Below are 17904 nucleotides of genomic sequence, written 5' to 3'. Positions count from 1 at the left end.
CCTTAAATGTCACCTAGTAAGGATAGCACTTTCAAAGGCAAATAAGGAGGTTAAGTTGTCGATGGTTTATTTTGTTTCAAAAAGTAGACATATAGATAATATATTTTATGAGACTTCCACAAAAAATAATTAAATAGTTGTGTGCCTTGAGTTGTAACACTGTCTGGCAGAATAGCCGCTGAAGAACATGTCATTCCTCAGTGGTATCTGATAAGCAAGGTGTCATTCTGCTAGGATGTGACAGGTTCATGCTGAACACTTTCAGGGAAAGTGTAGAAGCTCTAGAGGGTTTTGTGAAGTGGAGCAAATAGTTAAAGGGATAGAAGGTGAAACCTACTGGGAAGGATGAAAAGCTTAAGGATTTTAAACCTGAAGGGAAGATCTGTTTGGTGCTGTCCACCAAATATTGTTTGTGCCCTTGGACGTTTGGTGTGGTTGTTGCGGTTAGTGAATGGGGGCGCAGGGGTGCCGACCACTTCTGGTGGGGACCTTAGAGCCAGTGCACGCTGGGCCCCATGCCTCTCTCCCTCTCCTGGGAAGCATGGCAGACGCCTGGGGGGACAGTGTCAGTCCCCCCCCACCGTGTGCAGGGAACTTAAAGTCAGAACCTTTGTTAATCAGGCCCCAAACATAACCCAGCCTTTCTTGAGCATCCAGAACCTTATCTGGGTTGTCCCTGAGTGCCTGAGTGGGGCCACGAAGAGGGATGTTCACCAGTTTTCTGAATGAAGGAAAGGAGCTCACGTGCAGGGTGTCTGCCGGTCTGGGTGATTAAGCAGGGATGGAGCACCCACAAGAAGTCGAACACACTGGCTCCAAGGAGGCTGTGAGTGAGGGCACCTCCTGCTCCTCTAGGGCAGGGTTCGGTGGGTACCCTCACGGAGCATTTGTCTGGAGAGGCATTTAAACCCCCTGGCGGATCTTGCAGCTGTTCAGGAAACGGGTTTGTGAACGTGTGGCTGGAAGGGATTTTCTCATGTGCTGGAATTTACTTCACTCATGTTCACAGTGTTTTGGCTTTTGAACTCCAAGCGCAATGTGAAGTATCATCGCAAAGAAATAACTGACAACACAGTGCTCTCCTGTTTGATGAGGTTCCATTTCCTGTAAAGCAGATGGCACATCCTTGGTCTCAGGGTTCAGGGAGCCGATTGTAACTCTAGTGGGGCCAGAGCTGTGGGGCCGTGCCTGGTGGCTCTGACCTCTGGGAAAAGGGGCTCTGTTCCGGAGTCTGCTGGGGGGCGTGTGTGTTCTCCCCACCCTCCTGTCCTTAACGATGTCCCTGCCACTTAAACTGATGGGAAGAGTGGATTTGTCTTGAAACACTATTTAAAGTCTCACTTACCTTTTGAGAAAATAGTGTTATGATCTCTCTTCAGCTCAGCAAGGAAGCTACAGAGATATTTGTGACAATGACTCATCCTTGGTTTAAAAATTTTAGTGTCATACTGATCTAGGTTCTAGGTGTTCTAACTGGACCGTACCACGGGAAATAAATCCCATTCAGTGACAGGAATTGGATGGCATGGTATAGTGAGTCTTGAAATAAAAAACGACATCTTTGTGAATCTTGTGTGTATGTGTAGACACTGATTTGTCTTCTCACTTTGATTTGACTTCCTCTTCCAATCTTTTGCCTCCACTCAGTCCCTCACCTTGGCTGTTAGTTGCTTAAGAGCAGAGCCCATGACCTGAATGTCTTTGCATGCCTTCTGCCTGCATGGGATGGACGGGTGACTGACGCTGGGTGACTGATGCACAGTGTGGTCAGGGAGATGCATACCGTGCACAGTATTGTCAGGATGTGATCACTTCTAGCAGAACAAGGAGGTACATCACTTGTCATATTGAAGACATTTTATAAAACGTAATTATAATGATGCCTGTAACAAAAGTGACCTGATACTTTATGACAACACTTGGCTGTACCTACATAATCAGAATCCTTGATTCTGGAGCTGGAGGCTTGCTCCTAAGGGTCAGGGTGGAGAAGGAGACGGCCTCTTGATCCTAGTGGGGTTAATAGCGTCTGTGAAAACAAATGATTATTGTCAGAGCAACAGAAATAAAACAAACCCAGGTGTAAACTGTGCTACCAGTTTTATTTGAAGCAAATATCAAGAGGATTAAAATCATAAACATGATATAAATTGGTGGGTGACTGGCTGGTATTTGTGGTACTAGAGGTGAGATGTTCCACAGCTGCCGAAGCTCATTGTTTATGCTTCTGAGTGTATGAAACAGGTTGCTTCAGAAATTCACTAGTAAGTCAGCTGTTTAGAATTCAGAATACATTGTCCCATCTGAAATGTTATTAAGGAAGCTGAGGATTCTGCAAAATCCGTTCAACCTGTGGCAGAGCTAAGCATTGCAGTGCTCGTCTTAGAAGACGCTGTCAGAGCACGAAGTGACCAGACGGGTGTAGAATGTGAATTTTCTTGTTAGCATGTCAGTGCTCAAAGATGACAGGTTGCAGAGGAGAAGGATGGATAGAGGCTGGTCTCCTGGGGTCCTCTGAGTGCATTCAGGAGCTTTGGGGGCTGAGGGCACGTCGTAGATCAGGCCCTTTGACCTTACTGCAGGCACAGACTAGCTCCTGCACACAGCTTTGGTGAGGATTGCATTTAAAAAAATTTTTTTAATGTTTTATTTATTTTTGAGAGAGAGAGACAGGTATGAGCAGGGCAGGGTCAGAGAGAGAGGGAGACACAGAATCCAAAGACAGGCTCCAGGCTCTGAGCTAGCTGTCAGCACAGAGCCCGACGTGGGGCTCGAACCCACAAACCGTGAGATCATGACCTGAGCTGAAGTCGGATGCTTAACCAACTGAGCCACCCAGGCGACCCGAAGATTACATTTTAAATCACATGGAGACAAGTAAAAAAGATTTTAGTAACATTCCTAAAGGTATGTGGCAAAGAGGTTTATGTTGGAGTTCGATAACTCAGAGGTGTGTAACAGATGGGGAAAGGGGATTATTATTTTCGTCAGGTATATCTAAGACATTTTGCCCCCTCTGGGCAAGGAGGATGCCAGGCCCGGTGTGCACCAGCAGCAGTGCTGGCCAGGGGCCTGGGGGAGGTGGGACAGCCAGACTGATGCAGGTCGGGGAGTCCAGTGTCTAAGTGTTTTGTTGCTATTAATGATCCAAGAGGAGTAGGTTTTGATTATTTTTTAAAAGTGAAATAAATGTGCCTTTGTTTACGCTTTGTTATGCTGATTTTTGTGCCTTTTTTGGGGGTATCTACTTTTTCTTTCTAATTATGATTTTAGGCTTTGCAAAATGTTTTTTTTTTTTTAATGCTATTCATTTAGAGAGAAAGAGAGAGCGTGCATGCATGAACAGGGGAGAGGCAGAGAGAGAGGAATAGAGAGAATCCCAAGGAGGCTCCACACTCTGTGCGGAGCCTGACTTGGAGGCTTGCTCTCATGACCACGAGATCACAACCTCCACTGTTATCAAGAGTTGGATACTTAATCAGCTGAGCCACCCTGGTGCCCCTAGACTGCAAAATTTTGGAAGCAAATGTTTCTTTGATTATAAAGATCTGAAAATTATCTTCAAATTCTACCCAGAGGTTTCCCCCAAATCAGTTTTTTGTGAATTGTTACTCTGGACTAGAGTTTTGTAAGATACGTCTAGTCTAATCTCACTTCCCATGAATTTTTAAACTAATATATAAATACTAACTTGATGGCTAACTTGTTTTTTTTCTAATTACGCTTTAATTTTGAGATCACCGTAGAGTCATATGCAGTTGTAAGATCACAGAGTTCTGTGTGCCCTTTACTCGGTCTACCTCAATGGTAACATGTTCCAGAACTACAGTGCAGAGTTGTAGTCACAGTGTTGACGTTGATACAGTCAAGGTGCAAAACACCTCCATTACCACAAGGATGCCTGGGTTGCCCTTTTATAGCCACACCTACCTCCCTCTCCCTGTCTCTCACCTACCCCCCCTTGAAAACCACTAATCTATTCTCTCCATAATTTAAGAATGTTATGTACAGTATGTGGCCTTTTGACCTTAGCTTCTTTAAACATTTTTTTATATTTTTATTTTTGAGAGAGAGACAGAGTATGAGTGGGGAGGGGCAGAGAGAGGGGGAGACAGAATCTGAAGCAGGCTCCAGGCTCCGCACTGTCCACACAGAGCCTGATGCAGAGCTTGAACCCACAAAACAGGAGATCATGACCTGAGCCGCAAGTTGGACAATCAACCAACTAAGCCACCCAGGCACCCCACCTTTAGCTTTTTTTAATTCAACATAATTTCCTGGAGGTTCATTCAACTTTAGTTGTGTGTATCAATGCTTTGTTCCTTCTTATTGATGAGTAATATTCCATGGTATGGACGCACCTACTGTTTGCTATCCATATACCTGTTGAAGGACATCTGGGTTTTTTCCATTTGGGGGCTTTAACAAATGAAGTTTCTATAAATATTTGTATATAGGTTTTTGTTTGGATATAAATTTTCATTTCTCTGGGATAAATGCCCAGGAATGCAATTGTTAGATCATATGGTAGTTAAATGCCTAGGTTTTTTTGTTTTACTTTCCTTTTTCTTTTTTTAATCGTAGGGAGGGGCAAAGGGAGAGAGAGTATTTAGCAGGCTCCATGCCTGGCATAGAGCCCAGCTTGGGGGCTTGATCCCACAACCGTCAAATTGTGACCTGAGCTGAAATCAAGAGTTGGATGCTCAACTGACTGAGCCACCCAGGTGCCCCAGTGCTTAGTGTCTAAAGAAACTACCAAACTATTACTTCTAGAGTTTCTATGCCATTTTACATTCCCACCGGCCATGCAAGTTAGTCAGTGTCTCTGCTTCCTCATTAGCATTTAGAGTTTTCATTATTTTTTATTTTAACCATTTTGATGGGTCTATAGTGGTATCTCATTGTGGTTTTTGTATTTGCCTGCTGGCTAATGGCATTGAATAGCTTTTCATGTGTTTATTTGCCATCTGTAGATCCTCTCCAGTAAGATGTCAGTCCTTGTCTCGCCCATTTTCTAATTGGATTTTTTTTTGTCTCCAGAGTTTTGAGAATTCTTTACATATTCCAGATACTAGTGCTTCGTCAGATATTTGATCTGCAGATATCTGCCCCCAGTATGTAGCTTGTCTTTCCATCCTCTAGGAGATTCACAGAGTGAAAGTTTTTTTGGTTTTCAGTTTATCAGGTTTTCCAAAAATTTTCTCCTATGTTGTTTTTCGAAGTTTTATTACATTTAAGTGCTGATCCATTTTGCATTCGTTCTTGAATAAAGTGTGAGGTTCAGGGAAAGGCTCATTTTTTTGGCCTATAGACGTACAGTTGCCAGAGCATCATTTGTTGAAAGGCTTCTCCACCAAACTGATTTTGTACCTGTTGGGCATATTTGTGGGGGCCTCTTTGTGGGGCCTCTGTTCTGCCTCACTGATGTGTGTGTCTGATCCTCCATAAGAATACACTTTAACCTCTCTGTCTCCTAGCGTACAGCACCAAACAGGAGTTTCTGTTCCTGACAGCCGTGCCAGATGCGGGGAAGTTGCCCGGAGAGAAGCACTTTCCTGAGGAACTAAAGGTGGGCACAGCAAGGCAGAGGGCACTGAGGAGCGGGGCTGCCTCTCCCCGATTGACCTGTGACGTCCTTTTCTACCCACTCTGGCCCTCGTGGTCCTCGTCTCCCCTCTGTCTGGGCTCATGTCAGCCGGTTTCCTCTAACCATCGTTTTCTGCTTACAGTTGCGGCTTCTGTTAATTCTGCACCTTTCTGCTCATCCTTTTAGCTTCTCTTTGGGGGTGGCACAGTCACAGCTATTTTTATGTTACTCACAGTGCTTTGTACATCATGGATCCTCTGTAATGTTGATTATGTTGAATTCCTGACCAGCTGAGAAGGAGCCTTGCCAGGGGAATGGAGGATGTTGGGCAAGGTCAAGAGAAAACCAAGAGAATGGGAAAAGGTCTCTGACCCAGAATCATGGAATTTTAAAGTTAGGAGGGGGTATTGGACAGAATGCAGCCAGTCTCACCTCCAAGCACTATGGGTAAGAGAGCAGAGTTTAGGGAAAAGGCTAATCATCCTAAATCACGTGGGCATTAGTGGCAGATCAAGGCTGCTGACTTCCATTCAGCACTCTCCTTCCTTGACATTCTAACTCTCAAGTCTTTCTCCTCAAGCTCCTTTTACACAAAAATTCCTAATCATTCCCCAGCCAAGATGAGGGGCCTACTCTTGAGATCCCCCCCCAACTTCCTGACCCCCATTCCATGTCTGGAAGGATTGGTTTGCAGTTACGCCAAAAGGAATGAAACGGGTAGACTGAACTAGAAGAAATTTATCAGCCATAGAGAAGGAGACAGCTCCTGGCCTTGCTTTGCACCAGAAGGGCAACAAATTAGAAGCTGACAAAGTTTAGAAAGTGTGTACCTGGTTAGAGTGAAACACTGTTGGAGTTTATAGGTTGCAGGACACTGATTGATTAGTCTGCAGAAGTCCCTGAAGCAGGCCTGGAATGTTGCTTTTAGGTTGAGGCGTTTCCAGGGCAAGGAAAGAGATTGGATGGACCACAGAGACAGGAAAGCAAGACCACCTGAAGGAAATAGGAGCATGGCCTTAATAGAAAGGGGGAAGGAAATAAATGTTCCATTACTGGGATCAGTAATGGAAGAGGTGGGGGAAGAGTTTCAGAAGAGGAATACAGGGTTCTGAGACCAGGGTGCTGCTGGGATGCTGTGGCTTGAGAAGGACAAACATGACCATCCTGGGGGTGGGGGGGTGGCACTCTTAGGGGACAGAGGAGCATCTTCCTGCAAAGTCTTTTGGCCTTCAGGAATAATTGTGGTTGGAAATATGAAGTATTCACAGAATACTTCACTGCGTTTTAATCTTATTGGTCCTCAGAAACCGCAATCTGAGCTGTAGGTATTTTTATTTTGCATTTGGAAAGTATGCGACTCAAGGAACAGCCAGTGTATCAGGGACAGCAGGTAGTGGTCTGAGACTTTCAACTACATGTCCCCTGTCCCCTGTACTTCCTCTCATCACGGGGTGTGAGGGAGTGGGGACAGTGGTCAGACACAGTGCTCTGAGACCAAGAGTGGTTAGATGTTCAACTCAGCAATGTCTTCCCAAAAGAAAGGTGACTTCTAAAGGTGGTCATGTTGTGTAGCTCACCTTTAAAGTTTATTTTTCACAGTTGTCAAGTCAGTATGTTTTAACCTGAAACGAATACAATGTTGTGTTGGTTATGCTTCAGTTTTTAAAAACTGCAAGTTTATTTTGTGCGTAATATAGCTGGATATTTGAATAGAAAATGTCAGTCATTAAAATTGGTTTAGTATAGTTGCAAAGGAAGAAGACAGAAAACCATGCCAGTCCATAAGCACCACTGAATGAGAAATTGTCTTCCTTTATATTCAGTGCTTAAGCTTGAAGAAAAGCAAATTTGAAAAGGAGGGAGATTTTCCTGCAGTTTCTTGAGAACTTGTTCGGAGGTACTGCCCTGTGATGCACTGCTCTTGAGTGTCATCCTTGATCCAGGTTAGATATGAGGTTTAAAGCAGCTGGAGTAGAGTGAGGACAGGAGACAGAGAAAGTGTTGATAAGTGAGCAAGAGTTGGGGTCAGAGAGTTAATGAGGTTAAATTAGACTCCATTTATGAAAACAAGAAGGCAAAGGCCAGGGTGGCCGGCTCATGCCTGTGATACCAGGGAGGAAGGGAGGTCCCTCAGAAAGATCAGAGCTGGGTAAGTTTGCAGGTGCCTGCTCTCACTTCTAGAATGCCTTGGCCTCAGGAAGTACCCATTAGGAATTCCCAAGACACTCTTCCCTTCACCAGGGAAACCCAGGAAGTTCAGTCAAACCTGTCAGAAGGTATGTCAGGCAGTTTGGTTATGGCAGATCCGTGAGGGAAAGCAGGGCGCTGGTGTGGTGGGGTGGACCCCTCTCTTGTCCCAGTCTTTCCAGTGTCCTTGTTCTCATGTGTTCTGGAAGGCTAGATCTTTCTCCCCCATTGTGTAGTTCACCTAGTCCCAAGGGAGGACCGGCTGTTATAAACAGCCCCGTAAATGATTGCCTTGAAAACCTAGTGGATTTTAACTTATCTGTTAAAAAGGGCATTTTGGTCCATTCAGTAAAGTTAATTTAGGGGACCATCTGATTTGAATTCTTGGGAAGAAGTTCTGTGTAACTTAAAAGGAATGAATAGACAATAAAGAGCAGCTCTGGAATGCTGAGGGAAAGGGCCAAAGTGGAGGTGGCCAAAGGACTGGGGTTGGAGGAAACAGACTCTTTATTCAGAAATGCCTTTCAGGATGCTTCTTGGAAAGTCAGGAGGTCTTTGTGGGCAGACATTCCACCGTGAAGTGACCAGGGAGGGGGTCAGTGAGGACAGAGTGTCACTGAACTGCCGGCATGTCCCCTCTGCCCGTTCTGTCTCCCTCATCCCTTACCCCCAACACACACACACTCAGGGCATGTACGCCCCACGTACATGGACAGTGCCACACATTCTTAGCTGAGGCTTTCCCGGTGTCTCCACAGAACACTGCAACTGCAGCCAGGCACAGAGTAAAGACTTGATAAATATTCATCAGACAGTTGATTCTGCTGAGTGACAGAGCAGTACAGTTTTGAATCCGGTGTTAACAAAAGCCATTTCTGTTATAGACATGCCATTAGTTTCTAAAGCAGTCCCAAAAGTATGTGTCACAATTTGGAACTTGAGCTTTTTTATCTTTTTTGTTTTTTTAAGTCAACTTTCTCTTAAGAAGGAAAGTCAAACCCATTTTGCGTCTGCTTTCCTTGCCAACCATACTGACTCATGTCTGTTTTATTGGGCAGTGGAAAGGCCCTGTGGTCACTTCAGGAAGTGGCTAGAAATAGCAGTTGTCACTCTTTGGAAAAGGGGAGGTAGGAAAGGATCCATAGCTGGTAAGAAAGGGACAGGCCAGCTCTGGGAGGAAATTCAGAGGGGGCTCTGGCAGATCTGTGGCTTTTAGTTAGTGAAGATCATGCTGAAGGAAGAGAGACCAAAAATGTGTTATGTTTACAGAGCCACCTTTGGATACATAAAGTACCCAGATGTGGTAGAAACCATCCACAAAGGACTTGGAACAGTTTTCTAGGACTTCCTAGAAGTCTTTATAGGTGCTTTCTCCACTAGCCAATATTTTTAAATCCTCTTTTTTATGTAGAGGTAAGATACATTCTTTGTGTATTTTAAGGAAATAGCCAGCATTAAAAGGAAAAAACATCAGCTACGGTCCATCACAATCCATGACTCTCTTCAATCACTGTCAGACCTTTGGTGTGTTTCCTTTTTAAAAGATTCACTGAGGTGTAACACATGTATGGTGTAAGACTTCGTCTCCTGAATGACAGGCATGTGGTTATGTGTGTTAACCTGTGTTGAGGGAGAGGGGGCGGGCTCTGCTTGCTCGTGGTGTTAGTGTGTGGGAGGTGTAGTCACTGTGAGCCAATGTGGGAGCACATCAGCACTAGTTTCTGCGTGAAGGAGTTCTCCTACCCGGTGGGAAGACCCATGTGAGCTGTGGGGCAAAAACTGATCCAGACACCCCTGCCACCTCCTAACCTAGGCCTCCTAACCTAAAATGACTTTCTCCCTCTGTCACGCATGGGCTCCACCCGTGTCCTCGTGTCATGAAGAAAAAAGACATTTTCTGAACAGGTTTGCAGATGGCTCCTTGCTTTCTAGGCAAATCAGATGTGAGACCCACACTGACCTATCCTGGCAAAATTTTTAATGTGCTGGAACATGACAGAAAAAAATCCTACAGGCACCTAGGTATTAAAAATGGGTTGCCTACAAAGAGTGGCAGTGAGGTGGGCCGCACACGCAGTGGTCTCTGCAGTGGTCATTGCCAGCCCGAGATGTCGTCGGGAGAGTGCTGACACGGTTTTCACACTCCAGTCGCACTCTGTGAAGGCTGGCTACACGCAGACTGGGAATGTGCTGTTTTTGAGGGGAGAAACTACCGAGAGACCTACTCCAGACAACTCAGAGGCGAACAAAACAAATGCTTCCGAATCCAGATGGCACACAATAAAAGCGCACAGCGCCCTTGTGCAGCTTGCACCCCGACCTCAGAGACCCAGCCAGAGGCCGTGCCCCCTGCGGTTCCCGTGGTTCCCAGCCAGCCGTGGGCTGCCAGTGCACCCTTCTGCTTGCTCCAGGGCCCCTTTTCCGGGCAGGCAGGGATCTCTGGACCCATGCTCATGCGGTTTTCACCTGGTAGAAGGACGTGCTTCGGCTCCTGCCCGCAGTGGTCACACCTCTGGTACAACTGACACCACTACTGCACAGAACTCGTCTCTTCTCCTTAAACCACACTACAGAGAGGCTTAACCACGTGCTTGTGACGGAGGAGGTGGAGTAATGGCTCATACATTTTTAAAACCCATACTGAATGAGTGTTAACGAATTTAATAATTTAATCATGATTTTAAAACTGTTTTACCGGTAGTACCAGTATACCAGACGATCTTCAAAACAGCACATATGTCGAGGACTTGTCCTTAGGTACAGTCCACATAAGTACACTCAGAGCTGTGCGGAAGGAAGTGCTAGGGAACGGGAAGGGGGCAGAAACTGGCCTTCACTAAAATCCTGAATGCACGGTACCCTGCTGTGTCCAAGAAGCTATGGGCCACAGTGCCTGCCATCTGCAAAGTGATGGGTGGCTCACCCACTGCCGCCTCCTGAGTTGTCCAAGCTGAGGAGGAAGAAACATCCTTGTGTCTCTGCTGAGCTTTGGTCCAGCACGACCACGTAGCCTGAATCCCAGGCCCCGAAGGTGAATGGTGCCTACAGAGCCCTGCTCTTCCTATGAGGTCAGGGGCCAGAGCCTCTCTGGTGGCTCCTGTTTTAACAAAGCTTTTGTGCCCCCTTTGTCTCCTTGTCACTTGCAGCCAACCGGGAAAGTGCTTTCAGACAGCCGGCTTGTTCAGCCCCTGGTTTATATGGAGCGCCTGGAACTCATCAGAAACGTCTGCAGGGATGAAGCCCTGAAGAATCTCTCACACACTGCAGTCTCCAAGTTTGTCCTGGACCGGATATTTGTCTGTGACAAGCACAAGATTCTTTTCTGCCAGACTCCTAAAGTCGGCAACACCCAGTGGAAGAAAGTGCTGATCGTGTTAAACGGTGCGTGCAGTGCCTGGTGGATGTCTGTGGTCAGTGAACAGCAGGTTTGCCTGGGGAGGAGCAGTGTAGCCTGAGCAGGGGAGACAGAGGAGCCAAGGGAAGGGGGCAGTTGTCCTGGAAGGGCTGGTAACCTTATAGACCGTTCTCAGTTTCCCTGTTGATGTTGTACTTTAAAAGTTGGTGGTTTGAAAGTTTTAGATACTGAGGTTTTCCAAGGGTCCCACCTGTGGTCAGAATCTCCTCACTTTCCACAGTGGAACCCCTGTCTCAGGCAGCCTGCCCACCCTCGGTTGACCCCTTTTCTTCTCTTCAGATGCATTGCCTTGTTTCTTAACTGTTGCTGGTTCTGTCCTGGTAAATCGAGGCTCACGCTCACTGTGCTCCCAGCTGCCCCTCTATAGTGGAAAGGCCTGCACCCATGCCTGGGAGGGGAGCCCCCTTCACTCGCAGGTGAAGTGTTCTGTGCCACTCGGGTAGAAGGAAAGCATCCCCATTTTACGCTGAGCTGCCTTGGTCAGAGGATTCATTTGACTTGCTTCAGGAAATAGGATCTTTATTTGGGAACAAATCAGATCATTGAAAAGTGACCTCATATAGTACAGGTTTTGATTACTCACTACTTTCTTTAGATACCATGTTTATTTGTTTAAACTCCGATTACCTTGAATTGATCTAAGGTAAATATGGGCTCTGTCTCTTAAATTTAGCTTCAAAAGGAAGTCATTCCACTTGACAGCAGTGTGAGTCCAGGACCAGGAATCAGCCCTCAGAGCACTGTGGGAGGTGGCCCTGGGGTCTCTGTCCTCCAGTCCACATCTGCTGTCCTCAGAGTTGCTGGTCATTTGGCCTTTTCATAGTTGTTTGGGGGAGAAAAGGGAGACACTTGCCTCATTTTATGGTGTTTAATTCATGTGCTTCTTGAGTCATCAGAATGTTTGGTTTTTGGCATCAAAGAATGAGGTTACAAATCAAATTTAAAATAATAATTACACAAACATCTCACAGGTCTGCCCCCGCAGTGCAAAACATCAGACTTTAAAGAAGTAAACAGCAGTTTACAAGGGCAGGATAAAAATGGGGGCAGGTTTTCCAGGCCATAAGATAGAGGATGGTTCTGGAGGCTGTCTTCAGTCGTCCCTAGAGACACCTCATGGGGACAGGCACTTGAGCAGGTCCTGGTGCACAGCCTCAGGCTGGTTCTATCATCATCTCCTCAAGAGCAAGCGTTCATCTTGGTCGTTTTATAGTCACTCATAGCGCTTCATGCAGAGTTCTGGACTGGTGCTTACATTCTTGGAGAAGGTATAAGTCAAACAGACAAGGCCATGGCCACTGCCTAGATGGCCCAGTGGAGATCCTCCCTTGCGGGACTCCAACACAAAAATGCATGGGAAGGTTTGCAGAGGCTTGGCTAGAACCTTTGTGGACAGTGACGCTTTGTTTCCATTTGGCTAAATAGAGAAAAGAATGAAAAACCTGCCCAGTCCACCAGGCTGGGAATGGTGTGCACCCAAGGTTCCTGCCCTGCCTTCTTAGACACTCCTGGTCCTCCTTGTCCCCTGCTTCAAATATATCACACATGCTCCCACAACAGTGGCCAGGTTTTCCTAGCACCAGTCGGCTTTGCCACTTGCCAGTCTGGGGATGCGGTGAGGTTACCTGGGAAACCACCTGAGGCCTGGGAATGTGGGACTGGGAGAGCCAAGCCTGTTGGGAGTGATGGGCCCCCCTGATGGGGCCACAAATCACCAGTATGTTTCACAGTCCCACTCCCCTGGCTTTTTCCCCCAGTTTCAGAGTAGAATGAGTATCGGTTGTTTTAGTAATTCTTTCTGCATACAGGGGTCTTTTTTAAATGTCAGATTTAACCAGACTTAGGTGTGCTGCCAGGGATTGGTATTGGTAGTGTCCCTTCCCTTTGTCCCCCTCACCCCCCAACTTGGTTTCCTCTAATCTGCTTATGGATTACCAGAAGCTTTCTTCACTCTTGCCTCCTGGAAGAAGCATTTGGAATTCAAAGACCTAAACTGGGATTTAGGGGATGGGCTTGTGGGGAACACGGGGCCCAAGAAACCGAGCATCCTCCTTTACAGGTAGCACTGAGGTGGCCAACCTGTCTCCCTTGTTTCCTTACCAGGGGCCTTTCCTTCCATTGAGGAGATCCCCGAAAATGTGGTTCACGACCACGAGAAGAATGGCCTCCCTCGTCTCTCTTCCTTCAGCGATGCAGAAATTCAGACGCGGTAGGAGAGATTCCTCAGGGGTGGGGAATTTTGGTAAAATCCAAGGCCCAATTTGTCCTCGCCGTGTGTCTCACGTTGCTCTGAGGACTACTGGGGGCTTTTGGTTAACCTGGGCGAGAGGCTGCGAGCATATGCTCAGGGTTCAGTGCATTTAAATTCACAAACTTTTATGAGAATTCGACGATGTTTCCTCCATCCTTACCTTCCTTCAGCCTATTAAAACAGGGGTTACACAATTTTCTTAGTAGAAATGAGTAGTTGGCTTTGTTCTGCTTTGGTTCTGTTTATGGATTCCTTGCTGAGTATAACCTTTATGGCACAGGAAAGGGATTTGGATTACTTAGTTTTTCATTTTCTTCCAAAGGTGTTACACCTGCTTCTCTTATAGCTGCCTGAAGGATGGGGGGTAGAAGCTGGACCTAACATAGCAGAGAGAGACAGACCTCACTGACCACAGCAAGGGTGGAGACTGGGCATTTTAAAAATCACTTAGCTAGTAAAATGAAAGTTTCTTTTTAGGGGCACCTGAGTGGCTCAGTTGGTTAAGCATCCCAACTTCAGCTCGGGTCATGATTTCATGGTTTGTGAGCCTGGAGCCTGCTTTGGATTCTGTGTCTCCCCCTTTCTCTCTGTCCTCCCCCCGCTTGTGCACTCTCTCTCTCTCAAAAGTAAATAAACGTTAAAAAATTTTTTTTAAAAGAAATTTCTTTTTATTAGCCAAGAAATGACGGTGTAGAACAAGGCTTAAAAGGAATCAGGATGCATAAGCAGCAAATAAATATCAGGGCACCAAATGAACTCTGACCTCCCTTACTTTGCAGCCATTTGATTTTCATTGCTTCTGGCATTGTCTGGTCTTCCCAGTTTGCAAGAAACCTGTAGAACACAGGTGTTAAATGCCAGATCAGAGAGTCTCCTGGGTAAGGGCGTCCTGTTATCCACCTAAGCATCGATCTCATCAGAGTGCTTGTGAGAGAAGAGGAGTTCAAGTGTGCAGAGCACTGAGCGTGGTTTCTGGCACGGAGCAAGCCCCGTGATTACAGCAGTGGCCGCCATCACCATTGTCCTGTTAGCACCATTACAGGCCTGTCACGCTGCCACCTCTGTGCCACCCCTGTCACCACTGGCAGCTCCCCTGGGCTGCCTTCCTGCCAGCTGGAGCCTGCAGCCTCGCTCCCCACTTCTGCCTGCCCCCTGCTTTGGCTTGTCCTTCCTCTGGCAGTTGTGAATTGACTCTATACAGATGGGCCCTGAAGCAACTTTCTCTGGCCTCTGCTGTTCTACCGCACTCAGGGTTCCTGGCCTTATCAGTTCTCTGCCCAACAACAAGACCTTTAAATGTCCTTGAAGTTTTGAAATAGTTGAATACCTATTCAGATAGATAGATGTCTTCACAGTGAGCCTCTCGGATGAGGAGTCCTGTGGCTTGGGACGGTAACGGTTTCTGAGCCCCACTTCTCACTGTAAGATGGGTCAGTAACAAGATCTGCTTCCAGAGGTAGCTGAGTGGATTCAGAAATGCGTATAACTTGCTGCTCGCAGGGGTGTGCATTCTAGACATGGTGGCGGCTGCTGCAGCAGTCACCCTGTCCCTTCCACCTTACCCTGGTTACCACCACAGCATTGGCCTAACTGCTTGTTTATCTTCATTTCTTTCCTTAGCTTGAAAACATACTTCAAGTTCTTTATCGTAAGAGATCCTTTTGAAAGGCTGATTTCTGCATTTAAGGATAAGTTTGTTCACAATCCCCGCTTTGAGCCTTGGTACAGGCACGAGATTGCCCCTGGCATCATTAGGAAATACAGGAGGAACCGGACAGAGACCAGGGGCATCCAGTTTGAAGATTTTGTACGTTACCTGGGTGATCCAAATCACAGATGGCTGGACCTTCAGTTTGGGGACCACATCATTCACTGGGTGACGTACGTTGAACTGTGTGCACCCTGTGAGATAAAGTACAGTGTGATTGGTCACCATGAGACCCTGGAGGACGACGCCCCATACATCTTAAAAGAAGCCGGCATAGACCACCTGGTGTCTTACCCCACCATCCCTCCGGGCATTACCGTGTATAATAGAACCAAGGTGGAGCGCTACTTCCTGGGCATCAGCAAACGAGACATCCGGCGCCTATATGCACGTTTTGAAGGGGACTTTAAGCTCTTTGGGTATCAGAAACCAGACTTTTTGCTAAACTAATGTGTAGAACTGTGAATTCAAGTATTTTTGTTAGACCAGAGGCTAACCAGGTGGGAGATGTGAGCACAGAAATGACACGTCCTCCATTCCACTCCTACTGGAGACTCCCCAGCGCCCCCTGGACCTGTGCGTGCCTCGGCCGATGAAGCTGGACCCTGACCGTCATTGCTTAGTTGGATGTAAGGTGCACTGAGGGCCCTGGCAGCTCTGCCCTTGGTCCCCTCCCCTACCAATGCCATGAGGCCTTTGTCCTCCTCAGAAGGGGAAAGGGACTAAACATTTGTAGTCTGACAGTCTGGGAAGAAAAGTTACATAGTGTAGGAGTCATTTCCTTCAGCTGTCAAAGAGGCAGATACACTCACAGCTCCCTGGAGGGTGGGGCGGTCCTGCCTGTCCCTGGAGGGTTGCAGGAGTAGCACCCAGCACTTTCAGGAGAGACGGAGAAGTTAATGGTCCGCAAAAATCGCATGGGGCTAATATAGGATCAAATCTGAGTAATAAAATTACACCTCTGGCTTTCGTCTTAGCGCTGCTATAATCACAGGCAAACTATTCTTTCCGTGACTATTTTGTTCCTGTGAAATTCAGAGGCGACCCGACGGTACTTTTTAGCAGTCATCTCTCTGAGATCTATGCCTGTGTACTTCTAGTCCATATTTCTGAACTGCCTGCCAAACACTTGTCTCAGCCCAAGAAATACAGCTTTGGGAAGTGAGGGGACTGTACATTCTTTCCATCTGAGAAAGGGAACATCTTTGGGGGCCTTACGGGGCATGTAGCATGGGGAAAGGGAGGGCTGGTTAGGCTCTGGCACTCCAGCTGCTGTGGATTTGATCAGGTCCATCCTCTTTGTCCCATCCCATCCAGATGGCCAGCACCCATCTCTAGGGCTCTCCCCTGGGACCAGAGGCAAGTGTGGGCAACCCAGCACTGCGGAATCAGTGCAGTTGACACATTGCTGTTTCCTGTCATCTCTGCAAAATGCTCACCACTGGACCCATTTCTGATAAGGCCATCAACCTGGACTATACATTGGATAATCAAGTTCACCAGCAATAAAATCCTGGGCAAGGCAGCCTCCAGTAACACATCTTCCAGGCACGGAGGAGCAAGCCACAGCTACTGTTTCAGATGTCGCCTGACAGTGAGGGCTCTTAAGAGTCACGGCAGTTTCCCTGTGAAAAGTCCTAAGTGCCCGACTCTGCACAGTGCCCATGAACCCTGCTTTTCTTCCAGGCTGCCTCAACCTTCCCTCTCTCAAAATGGCTTCCTGAGTTTGTAAATGTGAAAGTAAAAATAAAAATGTGCCAAACCTGACATGTGCTATGTTTCCAGGGCAGGTGCTCCGTGGCCACGCATGGTGCTTGAGGATTGGTGACAGCGACAGGCAGCTCAGTCCTGCTTAGATGGCTGCTGGGGACAGGACTGTGGAAGGGAAGCAAGGCTAAAGTGTGCCCGTTGGCAACACTGATGACAGGCAGTGTGGTAGCCTTTCATCCTCAACTGAAATGCAAAGGATGTAACAGGAGTTATTTTTCTGTAAAATTTTAGCCAAGTCTTGTTAAAGTCAATCAGCTGACTACCTAATAAGCTGATTACCTCTTTTTTATTTGAAACATTATAGTGTGAATAATAATGTAAATTTAAGGCCTTAAAGTTACTCCTAATTTAAAAAGATACCATTATCTTTCCGAAACAAAAGGTTGGACACCTGGGTGCCACCCCCTACTTCTGGCATTTAGATTTAGGTCATTTTTCTCTAGCATTTGGTTCATTTTCCTAATGTATTTTGCCAAACAAGTGGAGACTATTTCCACAGAGTCTCCTGGGCATTTCGCCGTGTGTCCCAAAACCTGCGCTCGCACAGCCTACCCTTCGGGGCTGTTGACCCTACAGGACCTCACTCCCTGCCCCCCACCTCACTGAGGTCGTCTGATTTCCTCTCACCTCCAGAGCCCACTGCCTCCCCTTCCAGGCCTAGAGCAGGTGTCCATGCCTGTCTCCTGAAGCGGCTTCTCCCTGCACTGCTGCTTGGAAGCATCCTGGAGCAAACCTGGATGTGTCCTTCCTGGCTGCGCCCTGCTGTCGCTCAGGACCTCCGTCCTCAGAAGTGACCCTGACCGTCACTACTCTTTGGGCAGGGGAGGGGTCAGGTGCTCTTGCGGGTGGGGTCGGGCTGGGTAGGGCCAGTTGCTTGTGTGGCGGGGCCAGGCCCCAGATGTGCCACCACCACCCTGCGAGCATATCCTTTGCCTCCCGCTCAGGAAGAGATGGACAGAGAGCAGCCCCTGGGAAATGTCTAGGTG

General features: G+C 47.2%; 1 protein-coding gene across 4 annotated transcripts in view; it reads left to right on the top strand.

Annotated features, from left to right (window-relative positions):
• CHST10 (carbohydrate sulfotransferase 10) overlaps positions 1–16915 on the top strand; it is a 30100-nt gene extending 13185 nt beyond the window's left edge. For all 4 annotated transcript variants that reach the window (XM_039253138.1, XM_039253139.1, XM_039253140.1 and 1 more), the window contains 4 exons: positions 5478–5569; positions 10921–11155; positions 13293–13398; positions 15061–16915. In XM_039253138.1, the coding sequence (XP_039109069.1) occupies positions 5478–5569; positions 10921–11155; positions 13293–13398; positions 15061–15598 (971 nt within the window). In that variant the 3' untranslated portion in view covers positions 15599–16915. The remainder of the gene's footprint in view (positions 1–5477; positions 5570–10920; positions 11156–13292; positions 13399–15060) is intronic.
• The last annotated feature ends 989 nt before the right edge of the window (positions 16916–17904 follow it).

Source organism: Hyaena hyaena, unplaced genomic scaffold, assembly GCF_003009895.1.
Source record: "Hyaena hyaena isolate Hyena2069 unplaced genomic scaffold, ASM300989v1 scaffold_438, whole genome shotgun sequence".
Classification (NCBI taxonomy): Eukaryota; Metazoa; Chordata; class Mammalia; order Carnivora; family Hyaenidae; genus Hyaena; species Hyaena hyaena.
Note: the sequence above shows the minus strand (reverse complement) of the source record. Positions and strands in the feature narration are given on the sequence as shown.